The sequence below is a fragment of the Trichoderma virens genome, assembly GCF_000170995.1.
Source record: "Trichoderma virens Gv29-8 chromosome Unknown TRIVIscaffold_3, whole genome shotgun sequence".
NCBI classification, from domain to species: Eukaryota; Fungi; Ascomycota; class Sordariomycetes; order Hypocreales; family Hypocreaceae; genus Trichoderma; species Trichoderma virens.
Window position 1 is genome coordinate 1,731,224 of NW_014013746.1, and position 19,282 is coordinate 1,750,505.

Here is a 19,282-nt window from a genome sequence, read left to right on the forward strand (position 1 = left end):
CCATGCATGCGAACGGTGTACTACCGGCATTGTGAAAGGAGGGTGCTCACTCTTCCCAACGAGAATTGCTTGAAGCGGCAGAGACCCGGCAGTCTCTGTGTAATCATTAATACTATAACAAGGTTTAAGACAATGCCTATTATATCCATAGTGGATTTGTTTCCTCTCTATTCGCGATATCGGACGGTCCCAGCACTCCCCTGCTACAATGCAGATGTGGGTGGTTGGTGACGCAGGGCTTAGGAGCCGGCATTTAGTTCCATGAGAGCCCGAGAATCCGATTCATGAATCCCCGACGGCCCAACTATGGGCGAATGGGCAATATCGATATGATAAAGTTATTGTTAGAAAAATGGTATGAATTCTAGTGTCATTTTTATGATTAGCCTACTGCATCGCCATCATTGGAAATGGATATGGCGACGCTACATGTAAGCCACCTTCACCCTAGAGTTGGTTCGACTTTCATATGGGCTTTACATTCGAGGGCTTGAGTATCAGAGTACCACTAATCACTATCACTCTATTGAACTACTATGGCTGGATTATTTCTATTGCTAATGTAAAAGTATTTCACCGTCACCCAAAGCCTCAAGCCGAGGGCTCCTCGCCATCTCCCCAAAACGGAAAATCCTGCCCCTCCAGCTTCTTCATCCCTGGCAGTACAAAAACGACGCACTTGTTGCTGCCCATCATGACATACCCGCCATCGACCAAGTTGAGTTTTTCGGCAATCCTCTTAGAAGGAATATTTGAATCGTCGGTCACCAGGCATATCTCCTTGATTCCGAACTCTTCTGTAAAGTACTGAAGGAGCCGCGTTGCACCCTCGGTGCCGTACCCGTTTTTACGGTACTCTGGTTTAAACATGTATCCTATATCGACCGGAACATTTGGTGTGCGGCGACAAAGATTAAGTACACCAATGGGCGATCCTGTAGCGTCTCCAAGGCGAGCGATGTAGACGGCAGGATCCTTTGAGATGCGACCATGGGCGTCGGATGGCTTTAACATGACAGAGTAGCTTAAACGGCGTATATCTTTATCGGTCCAGTTGCCGTCTGTAGGACCTGCTCCGGGCAATTCTGCATTGAACATCATTGTCATGAAGTCATTGTCGTCCTTATCATTCATATTAAAGAGCGTAAGAGTAAGGCGCTCTGTGCGAAGAACGGGAGCGAAAAGATCTTCGGGCTGTAGGGTTGCCATGATGGAAGATGGTATGTAATTTGTTCAACTGCACGGCTAGTGAAAAGTGAGTACAGGCAAGTTCCTTTATGGATCCGAGAAGAGCAACGAGTAAGGACCGAGAAATATAGGCTGCAGGATTATTTGATAGTTCTTCTGCTGCTTGATATATGGCACTTCGACCGGCTAAGTGGCCCGTTCTAGGGCTGACTCTTCGAATGTTATAAGCACTATGCCAGGCTAAATGTCCATAACCATGTTCTAGGCCGTGGGGAGGATTGAAACATAAGAGGACTTATGATCTGGTCTTGAATAATGCAGTGATAGCACTTTATTGGCGCCCAACAAGGCCTAAATTTATCTCATGGATAATTAACATGGATAGTAAGCCTCCCCGTTCCTAACCCCTCCTCTTTTCCGGCCATTGGTAAGTAGAGCGGATAAGCTGATGTCTATATTTATATCATTATATTGCCCCGACTGCTATATTTCCGTTTATTTTATCGCCGAAACACCATATAATACCCATTGATTTCTCCTTGGGATCGTGCTGGAATTGCTCAGGTGTCTTATACGTGCACATTCCCCGCTATAGCTTCAGTTTCGAAGCCTTGGCACTTACACCTCACCAAATCAAACATCATGGTGCTTACTAAACAAAATCACTATGGGATGATTCGGTGGATTTCACCAAGGCGAATGCAGCTGTTGGATCAATTATACAGCGATGGCAAGAGAAAGCTGTATAATAGCTGATAGCCAGTGTAGCTACCACATCTAGAGCACAGGGAGTTCCAGTTGCTAGGCTGGCATTCGAAGTCCTCGCGGTTGGGCCGGTCTTTGCCTAGTTGAATCCTATAATCAAACGATTCAATTAACTAATTAACTAATTAACCAGTCCAAGGATTTAATTTCTCAAAAACACATGACTCTTCCGCAATGGAACATGGAAGCTTTAAACACGCGATAGAGGGGTCTCGCTGCACTGATAAGCCCCGCTATCGATAGTTTGAGCTCCGGTTATCGGTCCTGTCAAACGGCAACGCCATGGCTTGGGCCAAGCCGGGCAGACATTTTCCTCTCCATCCCTTCAACACGCCAGCAGAAACTGGTGAGCGAGCCAATTCAACATCTGTTTGGCCGGAAATCGCAGGGCAAAATTGTCGTCGCCTTGACTCTCCCCATTGAAGCAGCATCCCGTCAGCTGCAACGAACCGAGACGAGCCAGTACGAATAAGCCGACAGCCGCCTCTGCCCGCCATGGAGTCATTCGTGATCAAGACTCCGTGCTCCAGCGCCAACATTGGCCCTGGCTTCGACGTCATCGGCCTTGCGTTGTCCGTATACCTCGAGCTGCACGTCACCATCGATCGCTCCAAGACCAAGTCGGAGCATCCCCTCAACTGCAGGGTGACGTACGAGGGCCAGGGTGAAGAGTCTGGTGATATTAGCCTGGATCCGCAGAACAACCTCATCACCAGGGTTGCACTGTATGTCCTGCGATGCCACGATCAGCGCAGCTTTCCGGTCGAGACGCATGTCCACATTAAGAACCCCATCCCGCTGGGCAGGGGATTGGGAAGTTCCGGAGCAGCTGTTGTTGCTGGTGTGATGCTTGGCAAGGAGGTTGGTGGTCTCCATCACTTGGACCAGGACCGGCTGTTTGACTATTGCTTGATGATCGGTACGTCTGTTAATAAACATGCCCTCAATTCTATCTTACGCTATTCATTGATGCAAAACATGGGACCTGCACTAACACAATTTCCTCCATGCAGAGAGACATCCTGACAATGTCGGCGCCGCCCTCTTTGGAGGATTCGTCGGCACTTATTTGATGCCATTGAAGCCTGAGGATGCTTCGAGAGTAGAAATCCCGTTGAGTGAAGTGCTTCCCGCACCGGCAGGAGGAGTTGATACCGGCAAGCGACCCCCGGAGCCCCCACACGGAATTGGTCACCACATCAAGTTCCCGTGGAACAAGGAGATCAAGGCCGTTGCCATCATCCCCGACTTCATTGTCCCTACTCACGACGCCCGTGCTGTCCTGCCGCCAAACTACCAGCGTACTGATGTGGTGAGTACCTAACAGCACTTATAGAGCGTTTTTCTGATAGCTGACTTTGTGGTTTCTTCAGGTATTCAACCTGCAGCGGATAGCCCTGCTCCCCGTTGCTCTAGGCCAGTCGCCACCTGACCCAGAGCTCATTAACCTTGCCATGCAAGACAAAGTTCACCAACCTTATCGCCAGACTCTCATTCCTGGTCTGTGCGAGATTGTTGAAGCCATGTCTCCAAAGACTACGCCGGGATTCCTCGGCGTGTGCCTCTCCGGTGCCGGCCCCACCATCTTGGCCCTTGCCCTGTCCAACTTTGAGGACATTGCCAATCAGATCATCGCTACTCTGAGAAAGCACAACGAAAACAAGAATCTGGATTGCAAGTGGCTAGTCTTGGAACCTGCCGAGGGAACTCATGTTGTTCGATCAAGCTGAAGATGAAGACGACATCTAGTGTAGGCGTTTTTGGCATCTCCCCTCTTGGATGATGATATTACGGGCGTTATTGGAAAGACGAGTGAGGTTAACTGCAGCGTAATGAATAATAAGATAGAGTCCAAGTTGCCATGGGGCTTTTACCAGTGTATATTGATATACGAGTGCTAGATAACGTGTATTATCAGTGGTATCTTATAATCATCTTTCGTATTGCATGGCCCATTCAATCTTTGGAATATTTTAAAACAATTAAGCAAGGTTGCTTGCATCAATGTGAAACGCTTTGGAAACACCGTCCAATGCCTTCTCCATATCGCCTCCCCAGCTCTTTTTGCCCGCATCAATCACGCGCTGGCGACTCCTCAACAGCTCCTGTGCCACATCTGACCATTCCAATCGTGTCTTGGCAAACTTCAAATCCGACATCGAAAGATCAAGATCGACAGGCACAAGACTTCCGCGTTGCTTCACAATCTTTCCATTTACAATGACCGTTTCAATATCAGCAATGGAGGAGTGCAACACAATCGCAGCCACAGGATCCTCTTCGGAAGCACAGATCATTCCAGGACTGAGACCATCGAAAATGACAATGTCGGCGAGCTTGCCTTCTTCAAGAGACCCAAGCTGATCTTCCATACCGATGGCCCTGGCACCTCCAATTGTTCCCAATCGAAAGACCTCTCGTACAGACAAGCTGAGGTGTTTCGGAGCTTTTCCCGCCTCAATGAGAGCTGAGTTACGAAGTCCGCGCTCAGCTTGCAGGCCGAGTCGCATCTGGTTAATCAGGCTGGATCCGTTGTTGCTGTGGCAATCGATGCCGAGGGAGCTAATAGACTTGGTGTCTTCTCTAAAACAGACCGGATATCCTAGGCCCATTTGGATCTCGGTATCTGGCGTTGAAGAAATGCCAGCTTTTGCGTCAGTGAGCCTCTTAGCGTCGGAATCAGTGAGGTTGGTTGCGTGAGAGAGGAGAATGTCTGGCCCAAGGACGCCATGGCCCTCAAGCACGTCCACGATCGAATTTTGACCTTGTTAACCAGTTAGTTTCTCTCGAGCCAAGTTGGGCTGATAAAACTAACCAAAAATTGCACCGCGGCAGTAGTGAGTAGTGATGACTTTGGCTCCAGCTTGTCGGCATCGTTGGTAGAGATCGGTTACAATCTCCTTTGGGAGGAACAGAGCATCAAATGCCAGTCCAACGCTTACTCGACCATCTCCGTATGGACCAGCTTTGATAAGCTGCTCGACTTGTTCGACTGCCCAGCTTGGAAGAAACTCTGTATTCACGGTGATTTCGGGCTCCCACTCCTTGACTCTTGTCGTGGGTGCATAGCAGAAAGTAGAGCGAATTCCTGAGGACGCAACTGCGGCAATAGCGTTTGTATCTAAGTTTGTCAGCTTGTGACATATCAACAGGAAAAGCTCAAAGACTTACTGTGAGCTGGTGAGTAGTTCATGTGCGCGTGATCCACAACTGTCGTTGTCCCCGCATTCAACGCCTCGAGGCAGCCTCCAAGCTCTCCCCAAAATATGTCCTCAGGTATATAGTTGAATGATTGCATATTTCCTGATGAACGCTTCAGTCACTGTATCATAATAGCCAACATTAAGAAGCTCAGCTCACTCACCAGTAGGCACATACTCAAGCAAGGTATGGTCCGCATGTCGTCCCTTGAGCTGCGTCTGCCAAACATGATGATGCGTGTCAATAAACCCAGGAGACACAATCTTGCCAGTACAGTCGATGACCAGCGTCTTATCAGACGGGGCATCTATATGAGCCGCAATGCGCGCAATTTTGTTTCCCTCGACGAGCAGCGAGTGACCTCGAAGTGATACAACAGGCTTGTGTTCCGTTGGATCCGGCACCAAGATGGTGGCATTGCGTAGGAGAATAGATGTAGCTGACATGATGAACACTTGGAGCGATTCGCTGGACTTGGTGGTTTGGAGAGCTCCTAATCGTTTAATTAACAGCGAGACATGCGCTCTTATATGCCAACACAATTCAAACGACAAAATAAAGATGATAGTTCATGCGATGCGGAGAGGAGATTTCTAAGCCGGAATTATGTGTAGGATTCTGGTAAAGCCGACCCGGGACAAATATTAGTTCCCGAGCTGTTTGAGGCACGTCACAATGACATGAGACTATCTTGTCAAAACGGAACAATTGACATCTATTTCGATCATTTATTCATGAACGTTGATATTTATTTATTAAGTACAGTAGAATGAGAACTGTTGTAGTGATTCAATGCCTTGATGGTGACTTGAAGCGTTACTCATGCTGGTCGATTAGCTGTAAAAGTTGAGGTTTCGTGATCAGTAGTGGACATAGCTGTGACAACCCATCATGGCGATCTACCACTCTATCTCTCAACTTATGCACAACTACATATTAAACAAAGCTCTAAGCAGTCAGTTACAGGGTTAGCTCGTACTTTTTACTTCTACATAATCCACTTACGGCAGGAATTATTAATCAGGAGCCGAGATTCTCATCCTGACTCGGAGTATCGGATGAATATTAGAGAAACTTCGGAATACCGCCGTATGCCGGATTGGGAATACATCAGTAGCTGACAACACTAATTGCGGCTAGTTATGTCCCCCAGCACGGATCGCAACGGAGTTTTAGCAGTTCCCAAACGGACATTTTCACCAGCTATAAACTCCACCGGTTTTTATGAACCGATGTTTAAAAGGGTTGACTTACACGCAGTGAATAGAATAGTAAACAGATTAGATCAAATGCAAATACTCAAATATTTTCAAGTATGGCTTCTCAATCCACCGCAGAGTCGGTCTTTGACCATGTAATTCTTCTTATCCCGTATGCCCAGCTTGCGTCGCCTCCACAATGGCTCTCAGAAGCCTTTACGATCCTCGACGGCGGCGTGCACGAGGGCGGCATGACGGAGAATAAGCTCATTATTTTCCAAGACGGCCTTTACTTGGAGCTTATTGCCTTTGTTGATGGTTTGAATCCTCAGCACAGAGCAATGCACCCGTGGGGCAAGCAGCCCGACGGACACATCATCCACTGGGCTCACACAATCGTGAGCCGTGAAGAAGAAGAAGGTTCCAATACATCAGAAGAACGATTCCACACTGTCCAAGAGAGAATTCAAGATTCGAAAGCCGGAGTCAAGTACCTTGATCCAGAGCCTGGGTTTAGGACAATGGCGGATGGTTCGAAGCGGATCTGGGCCAATGCTATACCCAACTTTGATGACTACAAAGGGTCACTCTGGATCAATCAACAGCCTTTCTGGACATTTGATCGGACTCCACGAGATCTTAGAGCACCCACTACTCCGGAAAATACGTCTCATCCATCTGGAGTTGTTGGTGTCGCTGCAATCTCTTTGTTCATCAAGGACAAGCAAACTCTAGACAATATGGTTCCTCTTTACAATGCTATTTTCAACAAGCCTGCTGCCGAAGAAACCGTATCCGATAACGTATTGCGATATGAATGGGAAGCTGCAGCTCCTAACCATGAAGAGTTTGGCAAGAGAAACTTCTTCCTCTATCATGGAGTCGAAGGCGCGTTTACCGAGGAGGAGATGACCGAGGCGAACGGAGTAGTACCTGACATTTTTATCAAACTGTCGTTGTACACTAAAGGAAAAGCTGGTGTCGTCAAAGGAACTCTTGTTAAGGGAACCCTCATTACTCTGGACTTGATTCCAGTTGCATCTTCATAATCCTAATATGTAGCATCTTTAGAGCACTATGTCGCAATAAATACATCATGAGTTTCTCGTAATTTCCGTAATTCCATCAATCAAGAGCTAGGTCTCTTTTCGTTTAAGAAGCCAATTACGATATGTTTGCAGCTCGCAAAGGGATTTGGCCAATTCAACTTCCTCCTCAAAAGTTGGATATCCTCCGTTGACTCTCACATCATAATTTCTCTCAATTTCCTTAGCACTGGCCAACGATTAGCAAATAATAGAAGATTGAATTAGAAAAAGCAAACTTACACATGCTGTGCACCGGAGCTTAGCTTGAGGATTAGCCAGGCAAATATGGCGGGGACAGAAGGCATCTGCTTTCCTACAACATCTGCATAGGTTGCTTTGATCTCGCTCATGGATAAACACCCGCCAGTTATGGATACTGTCTTGTGAGTAAATTTGCTGTGATCCTAATTTGATGATTCTGTTAACAGGGCTCTGGCTGAAGCGATGTGTGTTGTGAATATGGATATACCTGGAATATTCCAGCAGCAACTTTACCAATGTCCTCGGACGCCTAAAATTCTGTTAGCCAATTGACTAAAAGCATAGGTAATGCAGAATATTCCATACAACGAGCGCTATGTTAGTTTCTTTTCTCAGGCCTTGAGAAAGAATGGCCACAGCCAGTGACCCCATGAATCCGTCGAAATTTTCCACAAAGAAGCCAGGTCTTACAATGCTGCGATGCTGCATTAGTCAAGCATAGCATTGTTTAGTAATTTTTCTATACTTACGTCCAATTCAGACCTGTTTCCCCAAGCTTCTTACAATAAAGCTCGATTTCCCGCTTTGATCGGTGAGATGCATCAAAGGCATCATCCAAATCGGGACCTGGTGGTATCGTGCTTGAATAAACTAGCGCATCGAGTTTAAATTCGAGTGCCAGATCCGCAAGCATCTATAACCGCAATATTTTATCATCCGCCACGCCCCTTGACTTGTTCTTGATGGGGAGGAATTGTTACCTTGCCTTGTCTTTCCTCCTCATCGCTCTTGTTTCCAAGGCCTGGGTAAGCTAGTACAACGAACGCGCCAAATATGCCACCTTCAGCAGCTACTTCCGTAAAAATCTCTTTTATTCTCGTCGCATTGTTGAGGTCACCTTGGACTACCGTGATGTCTTTCGTATTACTCCCTTCACCTTCTAGAAGCACAGACGTGGCAGGCGCAGCTGGATTTCGAGTCACGGCCCAAACGTGATATGCCGCATCATTTGGGTCATTTGGAGTTGGTGGCTTGAAAAGTGCATGGATAAACGCTCGTCCCTGTCGCCCCGTAGCACCGGTTACAATAATGTTTCGTACGGCCATTTCCTGTGGCCGATTCGTGGGAGAGGGGAAAGAAGAAAAGTGTGCAGATGAACAGGATCGATCGAACTAATGAGCAACGGGCATTGGCTGGTGATTTGTAGTGCTTATATGAGTCTCTGCTTTAGTGTAATAGCGTGCATGTACTCCGTACATAATCAAGGGTAAGAGATCAAACCAGTGATCTTGGTTATCATCCTATACCAGACGAAGGCACTACCGTAAGATTAAATGAACCCTATTTCGTAAAAGTGAGAGAGGCTAGCGAGCTTCAAATGGCACTGGACGGAGCTTGTTTTGCAAACACTCGTTCAGCTCATTAACGCTAGAGTAAAGCAGCCGCTCTCTGTACTGCTAGGTCGCCTGTTATTCTATAGCGGCTTCCTATATGTAAGACTAGGGTTCCTGCTGTCCATACAACTACTAGAAGTAAACTGTTTGCCTTCTAAATCCACCCGAAGTGTACCTAGGAATATTCGGAGCATACAACTCAAATATATATCGCCCACCAATTTATTTATTGCCAAAAAATGCTTCACCAGCAGCTAAAATATCCCTTCTCAGTAGTTCCATATGAAATGTGACACAAACTTCATCGCCCTAGTAGACTTTGCACTCGTGCGATAATCATAATCAGGCTATCATATGCAAAATTGGAAATGGAATTCAGAAAACAGGTAAATAGAGAAGGCACAGTGTATTACATAGGACAACTAATATACCTAGGTACATGTACTGTACATCTCTGACGGCGCTCTAGCACATATTATAGCACTCCGTATAACATATGGCCGACCTTCAGCCTGATATAAGCAGTAATAATTGAAACGTCCACTTGAATCGGACTCACGTGTATATATATTGTTTAATATTATTTAAGAGACTACAATCAATCAAATACAGTGATTTCTCTATAGATACACTGCACGGGTTTCTACCTGCCGTTTCAAGACGCCTCCGTTAGATACCAGGGCAATTTAACGAGCGGGGTATTGTTGCCTACCAGGTAGACGAGGCAATCATGGTTGCCAACGGGTGCATTTAGCAACCTTTCTTTCTAACTTGAACGCAGCGACGAGAGTTCCCACTACATATTTACAAAAAATACCTATGTTTAAGAAATATTTGCAAAGATTAAAATGGCCGCTTCCAGAAACAATTATAGCTACGACGACTACACAATCGCATGGATATGTGCCCTGCCGCTGGAATTGGCAGCAGCGGAGGCAATGCTAGACGAGAGTCATCCAAGTTTGCCGGCGAAGCCAAACGATGATAATGTATACATTTTAGGTAGGATACACCTTCATAATGTGGTTATTGCCTGTCTTCCTTCCGGAATTTACGGCACAACCTCTGCTACAGCAGTAGCTACGCAATTGAGGTCTTCGTTCCAGTCGATACGATTCTTTCTCATGGTGGGTATTGGAGGGGGGGCGCCAAGTAAAAAACACGACATTCGTTTGGGTGACGTTGTGGTCAGCAGGCCAACAGGGCACTTAGGAGGTGTCGTGCAATACGATTATGGTAAAGCTATCAGTGGCGGTCGTTTTGAACGTACTGGAGTATTGAATAAGCCGCCGCCAGTGCTCTTGTCAGCTATCTCTAAGCTGCAAGCAACCTCTATGTCAAAACCAAACAAAATTTACTCTATTATCACTCAGATAATGACTAGGAACGATAACATGAGAAAGGCTTTTGCACATCCCGGTGAAGGCCAAGATCTATTGTTTGAATGCGAATACGAACACCCTGAATCTGAAGAAAATTGCGGGAACTGTGACAAGAAGCGACTCATAGAGCGGTCATCCCGAGTCGGGCACGACCCTTTTATTCACTACGGCCTTATTGCATCTGGGAACCAAGTGGTGAAAGATAGCCGCATCCGAGATAAGATCGTTCAAGAACTTGATGTCCTTTGTTTTGAAATGGAGGCAGCTGGCTTGATGGATAATTTTCCTTGTCTAGTGGTTCGAGGCATTTGTGATTATTCGGACTCTCATAAAAACAAGCAGTGGCAAAACTACGCAGCAGCAGTTGCCGCCGCCTATACCAAGGAGCTTCTATTGGCGGTCCATGCGAATCAGGTTTCGGACACACCGGCGGCAGATTTGAACGGTAGGCTAACTGTGTATATCTGACAAAGAGACACATGTCGTCTGACAAACCACTGGTTCCAGTATCCATTTATGCTGGAGACACTCTATACCGAATGAAGCCTCCTACAGATGTGATAGTACATCATAATAGTGAGTTTGCTCAAAATTTGTTACGAGGGCCACGCTAATCCATTATGTAGTTGATGAGACGTTACTCGAACGAATATCAAGCTACGATCACAACAGAATTCATCGGAGACTATCTCGAAAACGACTTGTTGGCACTACTCAATGGTTTCTCAATCATCCAGATTTCACAGCTTGGATCCAAGGAGAGGAAAACTTTAACCTGTGGTGCTCAGGCAAAAGTATGGCTCTCTCCACATCCATTGAATCTGATACTAACGTGTGACTTGCTGATAGTCGGTTCCGGCAAAACGATGATAGCGTAAGTTTGCCCATATAAATTTCTTTCTATCACCCGTTATGTATTAAAAGAACGGACAGGACTGCGGTGATAGAGGCTGCCAAATACCGGTTTTCTGGAACACAATCCCCGACTGTCTTTTTCTACTGCGACTATGAACACAACGACGGACTAGACGCGTCATATATTGTCTCAAGTCTTATCAAACAAATTTGCGAATTTCTACATAAGGCACCTGGAAATTATCCGGAAGAAATTGTGCAAGATTTAGAAAGATTTTTTGGATCTCGGCGAATTCCTCCAGATTTTGATAACCTTCAGGATGTCTTTGCAAAGCTGTTCGATGCTGCACCGGATACAGTATATATAATCGACGGCATTGATGCCCTCTCTGAGGAACATGCTAGCCAACTTCTGAAGCTTGTACAGCGGTTATTCTGTTGCCCTAGTCCTGCAAAGCGATCACGAATTCTGCTATTAAGCAGAGACCAAATTCCAGGATACATAAACATCCATACTTTCATCCATGGAATTCGCCAAATCTCAACATCAAAGAACATTACGCAAGATATCGAAACTTACATAGAAACCATCATTCTTGATAAAATGATGTACAGGAAGCTCACTGATGATGACGAGTTGTTAGAAGAGGTCAAGAAAAAACTTTTAGCTGATTCTTCAGATATGTATGAAACAGGCTCCATTATTCCACTATAACTCATTATCATCAATTATGTTAACCATCACCTTAGGTTTTTATGGGTTTATCTTCAATTAGAGATTCTGTGGGATACATGCCACACAGACGCAGAAATACGCTCAGCGTTGGCTACACTTCCCAAGGGCATAGAAGAAACATATCGTCACTGCGTTGCCAGGATAGATTTTCAAGATAAATGGGCCCTCAAAGTACTCAAATGGGTTAGCTTTGCTAAAAGGCCTCTCAACATTGAAGAGCTGAGAGAAGCAGTTGCCTTTGACTATACAGACACAGAGTGGAACGGGGGCAGAAGGCCTCAAAGTGAGTTTATTATTGGCTGTTGCGCAAATCTTGTTGCTATCGATCATATGGACAACTGTGTGCGATTTGCACACCCTTCAGTTAAACAATTTCTGGAGGAAGATCGAAAAAAGTCTGCAGGGGATAGATGTATTCCTGGATATCCAACAGAAGCCGACGGTGATTTGGAGTGTGGAGAATATTGCGTCTTGTATCTTTCTTTTTCGGATTTCAGTCTTCAGCCCATTAAAGATTCAGCTGAAAGAATATCAGTCACTGTTCCATCTCCCACCTCGATCGCGAAAATAGCTTCCAATACTGGCACAAGGTTATCTAAATTATTCCTCCGACAGTTTCAGGACCGGGGGGATTTTATTTCTCTTCCGCTTCGTATGATACGCACACAAGCCGCCCCAGATCGAATGAAATTCAGATTTTTGGATTACGCTACTGCAAACTGGGCTTTACACACAAAAAAAATATCTCGCACATCATCAGCCTGGGAGAAATTTGAGCGACTGGTGACCTGTTTCAACGAAACCTGGAATTTTCAACCATGGGTGCTTAGCGGTCAATCGAAAGACTCTCAACTGCACAGCCTCTTTGGATGGGCAGTGAAAGAGCAACATGAGCCTTTCTTGTCGATCGTACAGGGTGCAGGACCTTCATTACAACGTGTCTGTGACCTTGCATTAGTCCATGAGAGTCTTCCCGCGCTTCATTTCGCATCAAAGTTTGGATACAACGAAATCATTGAGATTCTTCTGAAGTTCTGTGACGTAAATAAAGTAGACCAGCATGGATATGCCCCTCTACACTATGCAGCCCGTAAAGGGAATACTGAAACTACTCGAATATTGTTGCTTCAAAAAGGAATAAAAGTGAACGTCAAATCGAATTTACAGTGCACGCCGCTCTGGATAGCTGCTAGGGACGGACACGAGGGTGTCGTATCGCTACTTGTTAAGAAACGGGCAAACCTTAGGGCAAAAGACACCGTTCGTCAACAGTCCGCCCTTTCATGTGCAGTCAAAAACGGACACTACGCAATTGCGAGACTTCTAGTTCAGAAAGGAGCAGATATATTCTCCCGAAATGTGAATGATCATTCACCTCTGGGCTTCGCTATCATGAGCGAGAATAAGGCAATGATGGGGCTTCTCATGATGGGACATGTCCTTGACAAAGACTCATTGTCGCGTTGGGTTGAAGACAATTCATTTGAGGAAATAAAGAGGCGAGCTATACGATATGATAAACAAGATCAGATCAATACGAGGAATCTTAAGAACCTGACGATATAATAATATATTAATGTATTTAATCTATAAGTCATCCCATTGCCATAACGCCATTACCACATCTTTTGCCAATCCTTACACATGCCGAAAAAAGTGCGGCAAAATTTACCATATTCTACTATAAGATTTGTGTGACGCCATGAACCCATAGCTACATGGGCAAGTCTGGCCTCCGGATCGTCCCAAGGCTTTTCACCCATTCTGCTGTGTTTCTCTTGTGTTGGACTAAGGTAAAGATATGTTAGTAAATAACTGGAACATAGTAGTAGGCAGCAAGAGGGAAAAGGAGAAAATTCCATACCTAAATCCGGTTATAGGAAGAATTATGACATCACCAACTAGCTTCGGCTTCCCACCGTCTTCTCGGCCTGTCAGTGCATTCCATCGCAAGCCATCGTGCTCTTCTAACCACCAGCTGGTAGCATCTGTAACAGCTACCGGTCCGGTGCGTGTGACTGGGTCATAATGCAAGTCAGAAACACTGACGCCCGACTGCGAAGCTTTATTTCTGGCTTCCGCAGCCTTATCCGGTATAAGATCCAAGTAATGTTGGAGTATAGGCTGGTTTGGGGCGGACGCAAATGCCCAGTTTGTAAGTTGAAGGGGATACGTGTACGCCCAGCGCCAGTGATCATTTGTATTCGGATTCGCATCGCATTCAATCCCCCAAATAGCATTAACTGGCTGAGACTCGTTTAGGCTTTGGCTCACACGCGTTAATGCGGTACTATCCAAGCCATAGCTTTTCCCAGTCATCTCATCAGTCCATTCGGAAATGTCGGCCGAATCAAGCCACTTGGAAGGGTGTTGAAGTGGTTTTGTGTCGACATCGCCATACTAATTCCATTAGCAAGAAACACGTTGTTGTTGGATTCAAGAACTTACAATGCCTCCAAACCATTTACAAGCTATAACCCGGAAAATGTCAACTTTCTCCACCGGGGAGAATACTTCGGTAAAATCAGCCGTCAAGTCCTTCTCATACTCCTTGACTAATGCCGAAATGCCTTCGTTGTCCCAAAGAAAATATGCCATGCGACTCGATCCAGTAGGAGGTGAGATGGAAGCCACCAGCCAGTCTTCGATATAAGAAACAATCATATCCTTTGTGCCGTTTAGTCGAGTAGTATCCCATTTTTGATGAATCAAAAGGGGGATATTTGAGAATGGAACGCGTCGCTCGGGATTCGACTTGGCCGCTTTTGAAGCTAACTGGGCTGCCTGAATAATAGTCTTTGGTGGTGGTTGGTTCTCGTCAATCCATTCTGGAGGAATATACCATGCTGAAAACATTTTGTTAGTTTCATCCCCTTGTTAATATATGAAGTTAACGCCTAAGGATTTGGAAAGCCTCAGGTGCCAACAGTAGGCTCGCATTACCTCCTCCTTTGCCCTTGTCGAAGCTGTGAATATGTCTATATACCAAAGGGTATTTGCTTCGTAGTTGATTCTCGTCCACAACCCGATCCTGAGGAGGAATAGGCCTCAAGGCTAAAAGTGTCCATATAGATGCGAAGAGTATTATGGCGGATAAGAATAATGTTCGTGGTTTAGCCCTCAGTCGTCGCGGTTGAACACTTATTGAAAGTGGTATTGAAAGAGGCTTGGGGAGGAAAGCCATGGCAGCGGGAGTTTTCGCCTCCCGTTTTGTGGTTGAGATGGATGAATGAGACAACGGAGATAGAAAACAAGTGTCCCAGATCGAAGAAGACAAATATGTAGTAGTTAGGTCAGTTGCTCCTTTTCAGCAATAAATACCGAAATCAGACATATTAACCAACACAGTAAAGGCTAGATTGCCGAAACTCTCGAAGTGGACCCAACAACCTTGAGTCCCTGCCATCTCGAAGTCCACGTACGCTTCGCGGCTGTGGTACCCGCCTAAATTTTTTTTAAAAATAGGGCACACGTGTAGTGTTGTATAAGTGCTTTGAGGTTTACATTGAAATTTTAGTACAAATACGTAATGAATCTACAAATAGTACATGCACATCTGAGTTGTGAGGAGTATGCTTATTTTAATGTTGTCGGTATCTATTCAATAGCAGACTCGGCATTTAAGAGAAGGGTAATGAAGGCTAAGGGAGTACAATTGCTACTATCTTAAGACCTCAGCTAACACACACATGTTTATTCCCGACCTTTTCAAAAGAGAACCACAAAGGCTTCTTTTATATTGTTATCTCAAGCCACAATGATTAGCGTCAGTTTAACGGCCCCGTTTTAACTTATTTGTTTTCTTACTGTTGATCGCATACAAAAATGCCTCCTTACCCAGGCAGTGAGAACATATGTTGCTCCAACCTCTCAAGTCAGTAGCTACAGTATCTAAGCCATCGTCTAATAGATTGAAGCTATTTACCCTTGTTGGAAGACTTTGCTTCTTAGGCTACCTGCCTTACGGGACGCGCGTCTTACTTATTTTCCCGGCTTGCAGTGGATGCGGGTGGATCTGCTTTGCCGAATTACGCGCTAGACTTACGTGTATAGCTAAATTTAAAGCTCACCTCCCCCCATAACCAGGTCATGGTTTGATAAGATATTTTTCCTGCCACTCAGTGAATTTTCCGCCGGCGTATTATATATATCTGTGACTTGTCTCTGTCATATCAGCCCTGAGATAGATATACTCATTGCATCTTAGGTATTCATGTAGGTTGGTATAACTTGGGTAGTAGATATTGACTGCATTAGATAAAGTTGATCGGTTCCTCGACTCCCCATAAACATCTTTACAAGGAGATTATTAAATATCTACACAAGGCGATTACTAAACATCTTTTAGAAATCAACAACGGTAGGGACATGTACAGTATGTTTAAAGAGAAGCTTACCACACACCGACTGAGCAACCGGAGAAAACACTCCGGATTGACACTACGACTCCTTTAGAAAACTAAGTAAAGGTGGAAACATAGAATCTCTAAATCATAGGGAGCTAACTCTTAGCTTTATCCGAGATCTCATAAAGATGAATGAATCTGTTGTGGGGTATGTGGGACCCTAGCAATCCCCCAGATCATATTCAGATCCTTGGGTAGAAGCAATTACGAGCGTGGTCAACACTCCTAGAAAGTGAACTAATGAGGCACTGCGGAATCAGTGATATACGTTGTTATTTTGGCAAACCACTTCCATGTCAGAATTGAGAGCAAAAGAAATGAAATGATATTTAAGATTGCTCTACGATTTATCTGATATTTCATTCACGTCTTGTCTGTATTTATGTACTTTTATGCCACTACACTCATTCTTCATAAGTGCTTCTTATTAGTTCATCTTCCATGGCTCAAGAACCCCCTTCTTTAACAGTAGCCTTGCTTTGGCTGCCTCTTTGCACATAATCTTCTCCCTCGTCTGTCTAAACCTCATAGTTCCGTATCTCAGTAACTCTGCAAAAGTCCCCTCTTCGCAATCCTTGCCTGAATTGTCATCCCACAGCATCCCAAGATGTACAGAATGCGTTAAATTCTTACCATGAGTAATTTTTTGCATGCTAGATGTAGTCAACAGTCTCCACACTAAGTCAGATGCTCTCTTATACTCTGCGGACTTCGGGTCAATATCACGCTTCAGTGAAAGCAGGGCGTACATTTTCTGACCCGTTCCTTCAAAGCCTACTGTCATTTCACCACCCCAGTTCTCAGTGAGGACATCCCGACAGAAGATGTGCGTTTGCTAGTAGTCGGAGCAACTATATCTATCACCAGCATCTTCGAGCATGCAAAGGGGCTGCCAGCAGATGACTTGAGCGATGTATTCCATGACAGTGAGTGGTGAGACTTTAAAATCCCAGATAAACTTGGCTTCAGAAGCCTGTTCAGCCCCAATTTCTTTTGCAAATGCGATGAGAGGATCTTCCGAGATGCCCTCGTGGCCATTGCGATCTTTCCAAAGGTGTGTGAAGAGTTGATGCCTGTAATAAGACATAAGACATATGTTTAGCCAGTTATACTGTTTGGACAACTTACCATCGCTGGATGAACGGGTTTCTCTTGCGAGCTGCCACAACATGATTTGCTATGGTTTGGCAATACATGATTGGCACGGCTACTTCGTATGGTGAATTTGAATCCTCAAGCTCATTCCAACAAAGTCGATCCAGGTGTCTAATCAAGAGGCAACCCACGTCCATGTTCACCCCTCCATGAGTGTAAAGAAGAGCGCCACGAAGAAAATCGGCAGAATGGGGCCCTGTGTACGGCCCATTCATATTTCCTTTTACAAATGCCTCTGGAAGAAGATCGGCAGAGACGGGGTTCAGAGCATGGTTTGGCGAATTGGGAACAATATCCAAGACACAAACAGTCCATTCGGAGCCAAGAATACGCACCTAGTTAATAACGTTGTGCTGGCACCACTGGGTCTTGGCTTTTATGCTGGCGTGCTAGCGTGCCAGTATGACTAGACATTCTTTTCTGAGATGACTGGGGCATGCATGGTAAGCGACTCAAGGATCTCTTCATTTGTACGGTTGTCTGTGAGATCAACAAGCTTGAGGTCTGCTTGGGGCTCTTTTGGGGTGATGAAATTGGAGACCATTATGAGTCGTGAGATTCACTCTGGACCGGATGGATTATGATGATTCTGTGACGAAGTATGGTCTATTAGGTCCTTTTATGTATACTGGAGGAGACAAATGACTGTTCCTCAGATTATATAATGTATATTACTTCTCCAACGGGAGACATTCGTGGTCACTTAAGCAGTGTTGAGCATAAATATAGTTACTGTCCCCTGTGGCTATAACCCTTTGAACCAACATCCTGGGTTAATGGATGGTCATTCGACAGCTTAAACTGTTGGATGACAAAGTTCGTTCTCGGGTATAGGTTAGCGGTGGCGCGAAGGGTCTAGTAAGGTTTAATAGCCAAAACATAAACGTGAATCCTTCAACACTGTGCTAATCACTGTCTTGATGAAAAGCTGTTCAAAGCCCCTCAGTGTGCCAAGTGAGATCTGAGAGAGATCCACCGTGCCTGTAAGTAGGAACGGAGCAGGCGCCGTGAAAGCAAGTCCGGGTCCGAAACTGCGGACCCGATATCGCCGGGACTAAATGGCTGGGCGATGCTCCTCTCGGCATCCCGGACTTGACTATTCTGGCTGGTATGAGGGGTTGTTTGTCTCTTGCCGAGATATAATAGATGCCTGTCTTTTTCACGTGCTATTTTATGCGGATGTTCTGCTCCATGGAGCGACACTTGATGTGAGCGGATGCAACGGGATGGTCTTGGGAGGAGTCGACACAACAGCCCTACCATATCGATAACTACATTATCTACAAAGTCGATTCTCTTGGCACTTGGCATCCGCATGATAGAATAGAAAACAATACAATTAGCCGCTCTTAGTCTGCTTATCGCTCATCAACTCCAGTCAACATGAAGCTTGGGATGTAGACGTGCCGTAGTGGATACACATGGCATCCGCTTACTCGCCAGCCGTGGAAAGGAGGGCTTCGCTGGCAGCCCTTTATGCGAAGGGAGAACATCAAGGGATTTGGTATAAACAACCTGGCCTCTACTCCGTAGTGCTCAACAAATAGCCTGAAGAAAAGGGGGCGTGATGCGAGAAAAGGGGAGGTTAATGCGCCTGCTGGTTCTGTTGGGCGATGCGTGCCCAAAGCAAAGCAAGCATCCGCAGCTAATCAATGCCCAGCCTACAGCCTTGATACCGATTGACGGATATTATGATATTATGCAGCCTGCCA

General features: G+C 45.5%; 8 protein-coding genes across 8 annotated transcripts; 3 read left to right on the top strand and 5 right to left on the bottom strand.

Moving 5' to 3' along the window:
• Positions 1–504: 504 nt before the first annotated feature.
• On the bottom strand, positions 505–1,313 carry TRIVIDRAFT_215479 (uncharacterized protein; the record flags this gene model as incomplete). Its single annotated transcript, XM_014104333.1, has 1 exon — positions 505–1,313. The coding sequence occupies one exon, from the start codon at positions 1,207–1,209 to the stop codon at positions 592–594; it is 618 nt and encodes a 205-aa protein (XP_013959808.1).
• Positions 1,314–2,311: 998 nt separating this feature from the next.
• TRIVIDRAFT_72694 (uncharacterized protein) lies at positions 2,312–3,894 on the top strand (the record flags this gene model as incomplete). The annotated part of the gene is made up of 3 exons (XM_014104334.1): positions 2,312–2,872; positions 2,967–3,265; positions 3,327–3,894. 3 exons carry the CDS (start codon positions 2,449–2,451, stop codon positions 3,681–3,683), a joined length of 1,080 nt encoding a protein of 359 aa, XP_013959809.1.
• Positions 3,855–5,627, bottom strand: TRIVIDRAFT_167858 (uncharacterized protein; the record flags this gene model as incomplete). The annotated part of the gene is made up of 4 exons (XM_014104335.1): positions 3,855–4,717; positions 4,781–5,074; positions 5,125–5,256; positions 5,318–5,627. 4 exons carry the CDS (start codon positions 5,598–5,600, stop codon positions 3,936–3,938), a joined length of 1,491 nt encoding a protein of 496 aa, XP_013959810.1.
• An 842-nt stretch (positions 5,628–6,469) lies between these two features.
• On the top strand, positions 6,470–7,402 carry TRIVIDRAFT_32712 (uncharacterized protein; the record flags this gene model as incomplete). The annotated part of the gene is made up of 1 exon (XM_014104336.1): positions 6,470–7,402. One exon carries the CDS (start codon positions 6,470–6,472, stop codon positions 7,400–7,402), a length of 933 nt encoding a protein of 310 aa, XP_013959811.1.
• An 87-nt stretch (positions 7,403–7,489) lies between these two features.
• Positions 7,490–8,748, bottom strand: TRIVIDRAFT_143823 (uncharacterized protein; the record flags this gene model as incomplete). The annotated part of the gene is made up of 6 exons (XM_014104337.1): positions 7,490–7,628; positions 7,682–7,845; positions 7,911–7,952; positions 8,009–8,117; positions 8,173–8,336; positions 8,404–8,748. 6 exons carry the CDS (start codon positions 8,746–8,748, stop codon positions 7,490–7,492), a joined length of 963 nt encoding a protein of 320 aa, XP_013959812.1.
• A 1,169-nt stretch (positions 8,749–9,917) lies between these two features.
• TRIVIDRAFT_122480 (ankyrin repeat protein) lies at positions 9,918–13,437 on the top strand (the record flags this gene model as incomplete). The annotated part of the gene is made up of 5 exons (XM_014104338.1): positions 9,918–10,863; positions 11,000–11,212; positions 11,268–11,292; positions 11,352–11,957; positions 12,024–13,437. Coding segments are annotated over 5 exons (3,204 nt in total), but the record flags the coding sequence as incomplete, so codon positions are not given.
• A 188-nt stretch (positions 13,438–13,625) lies between these two features.
• Positions 13,626–14,865, bottom strand: TRIVIDRAFT_31851 (glycosyltransferase family 32 protein; the record flags this gene model as incomplete). Its single annotated transcript, XM_014104339.1, has 3 exons — positions 13,626–13,797; positions 13,874–14,409; positions 14,458–14,865. The coding sequence occupies 3 exons, from the start codon at positions 14,863–14,865 to the stop codon at positions 13,626–13,628; spliced, it is 1,116 nt and encodes a 371-aa protein (XP_013959814.1).
• Positions 14,866–16,842: 1,977 nt separating this feature from the next.
• TRIVIDRAFT_189376 (uncharacterized protein) lies at positions 16,843–18,114 on the bottom strand (the record flags this gene model as incomplete). Its single annotated transcript, XM_014104340.1, has 4 exons — positions 16,843–17,250; positions 17,320–17,488; positions 17,544–17,905; positions 17,983–18,114. The coding sequence occupies 4 exons, from the start codon at positions 18,112–18,114 to the stop codon at positions 16,843–16,845; spliced, it is 1,071 nt and encodes a 356-aa protein (XP_013959815.1).
• Positions 18,115–19,282: the final 1,168 nt, after the last annotated feature.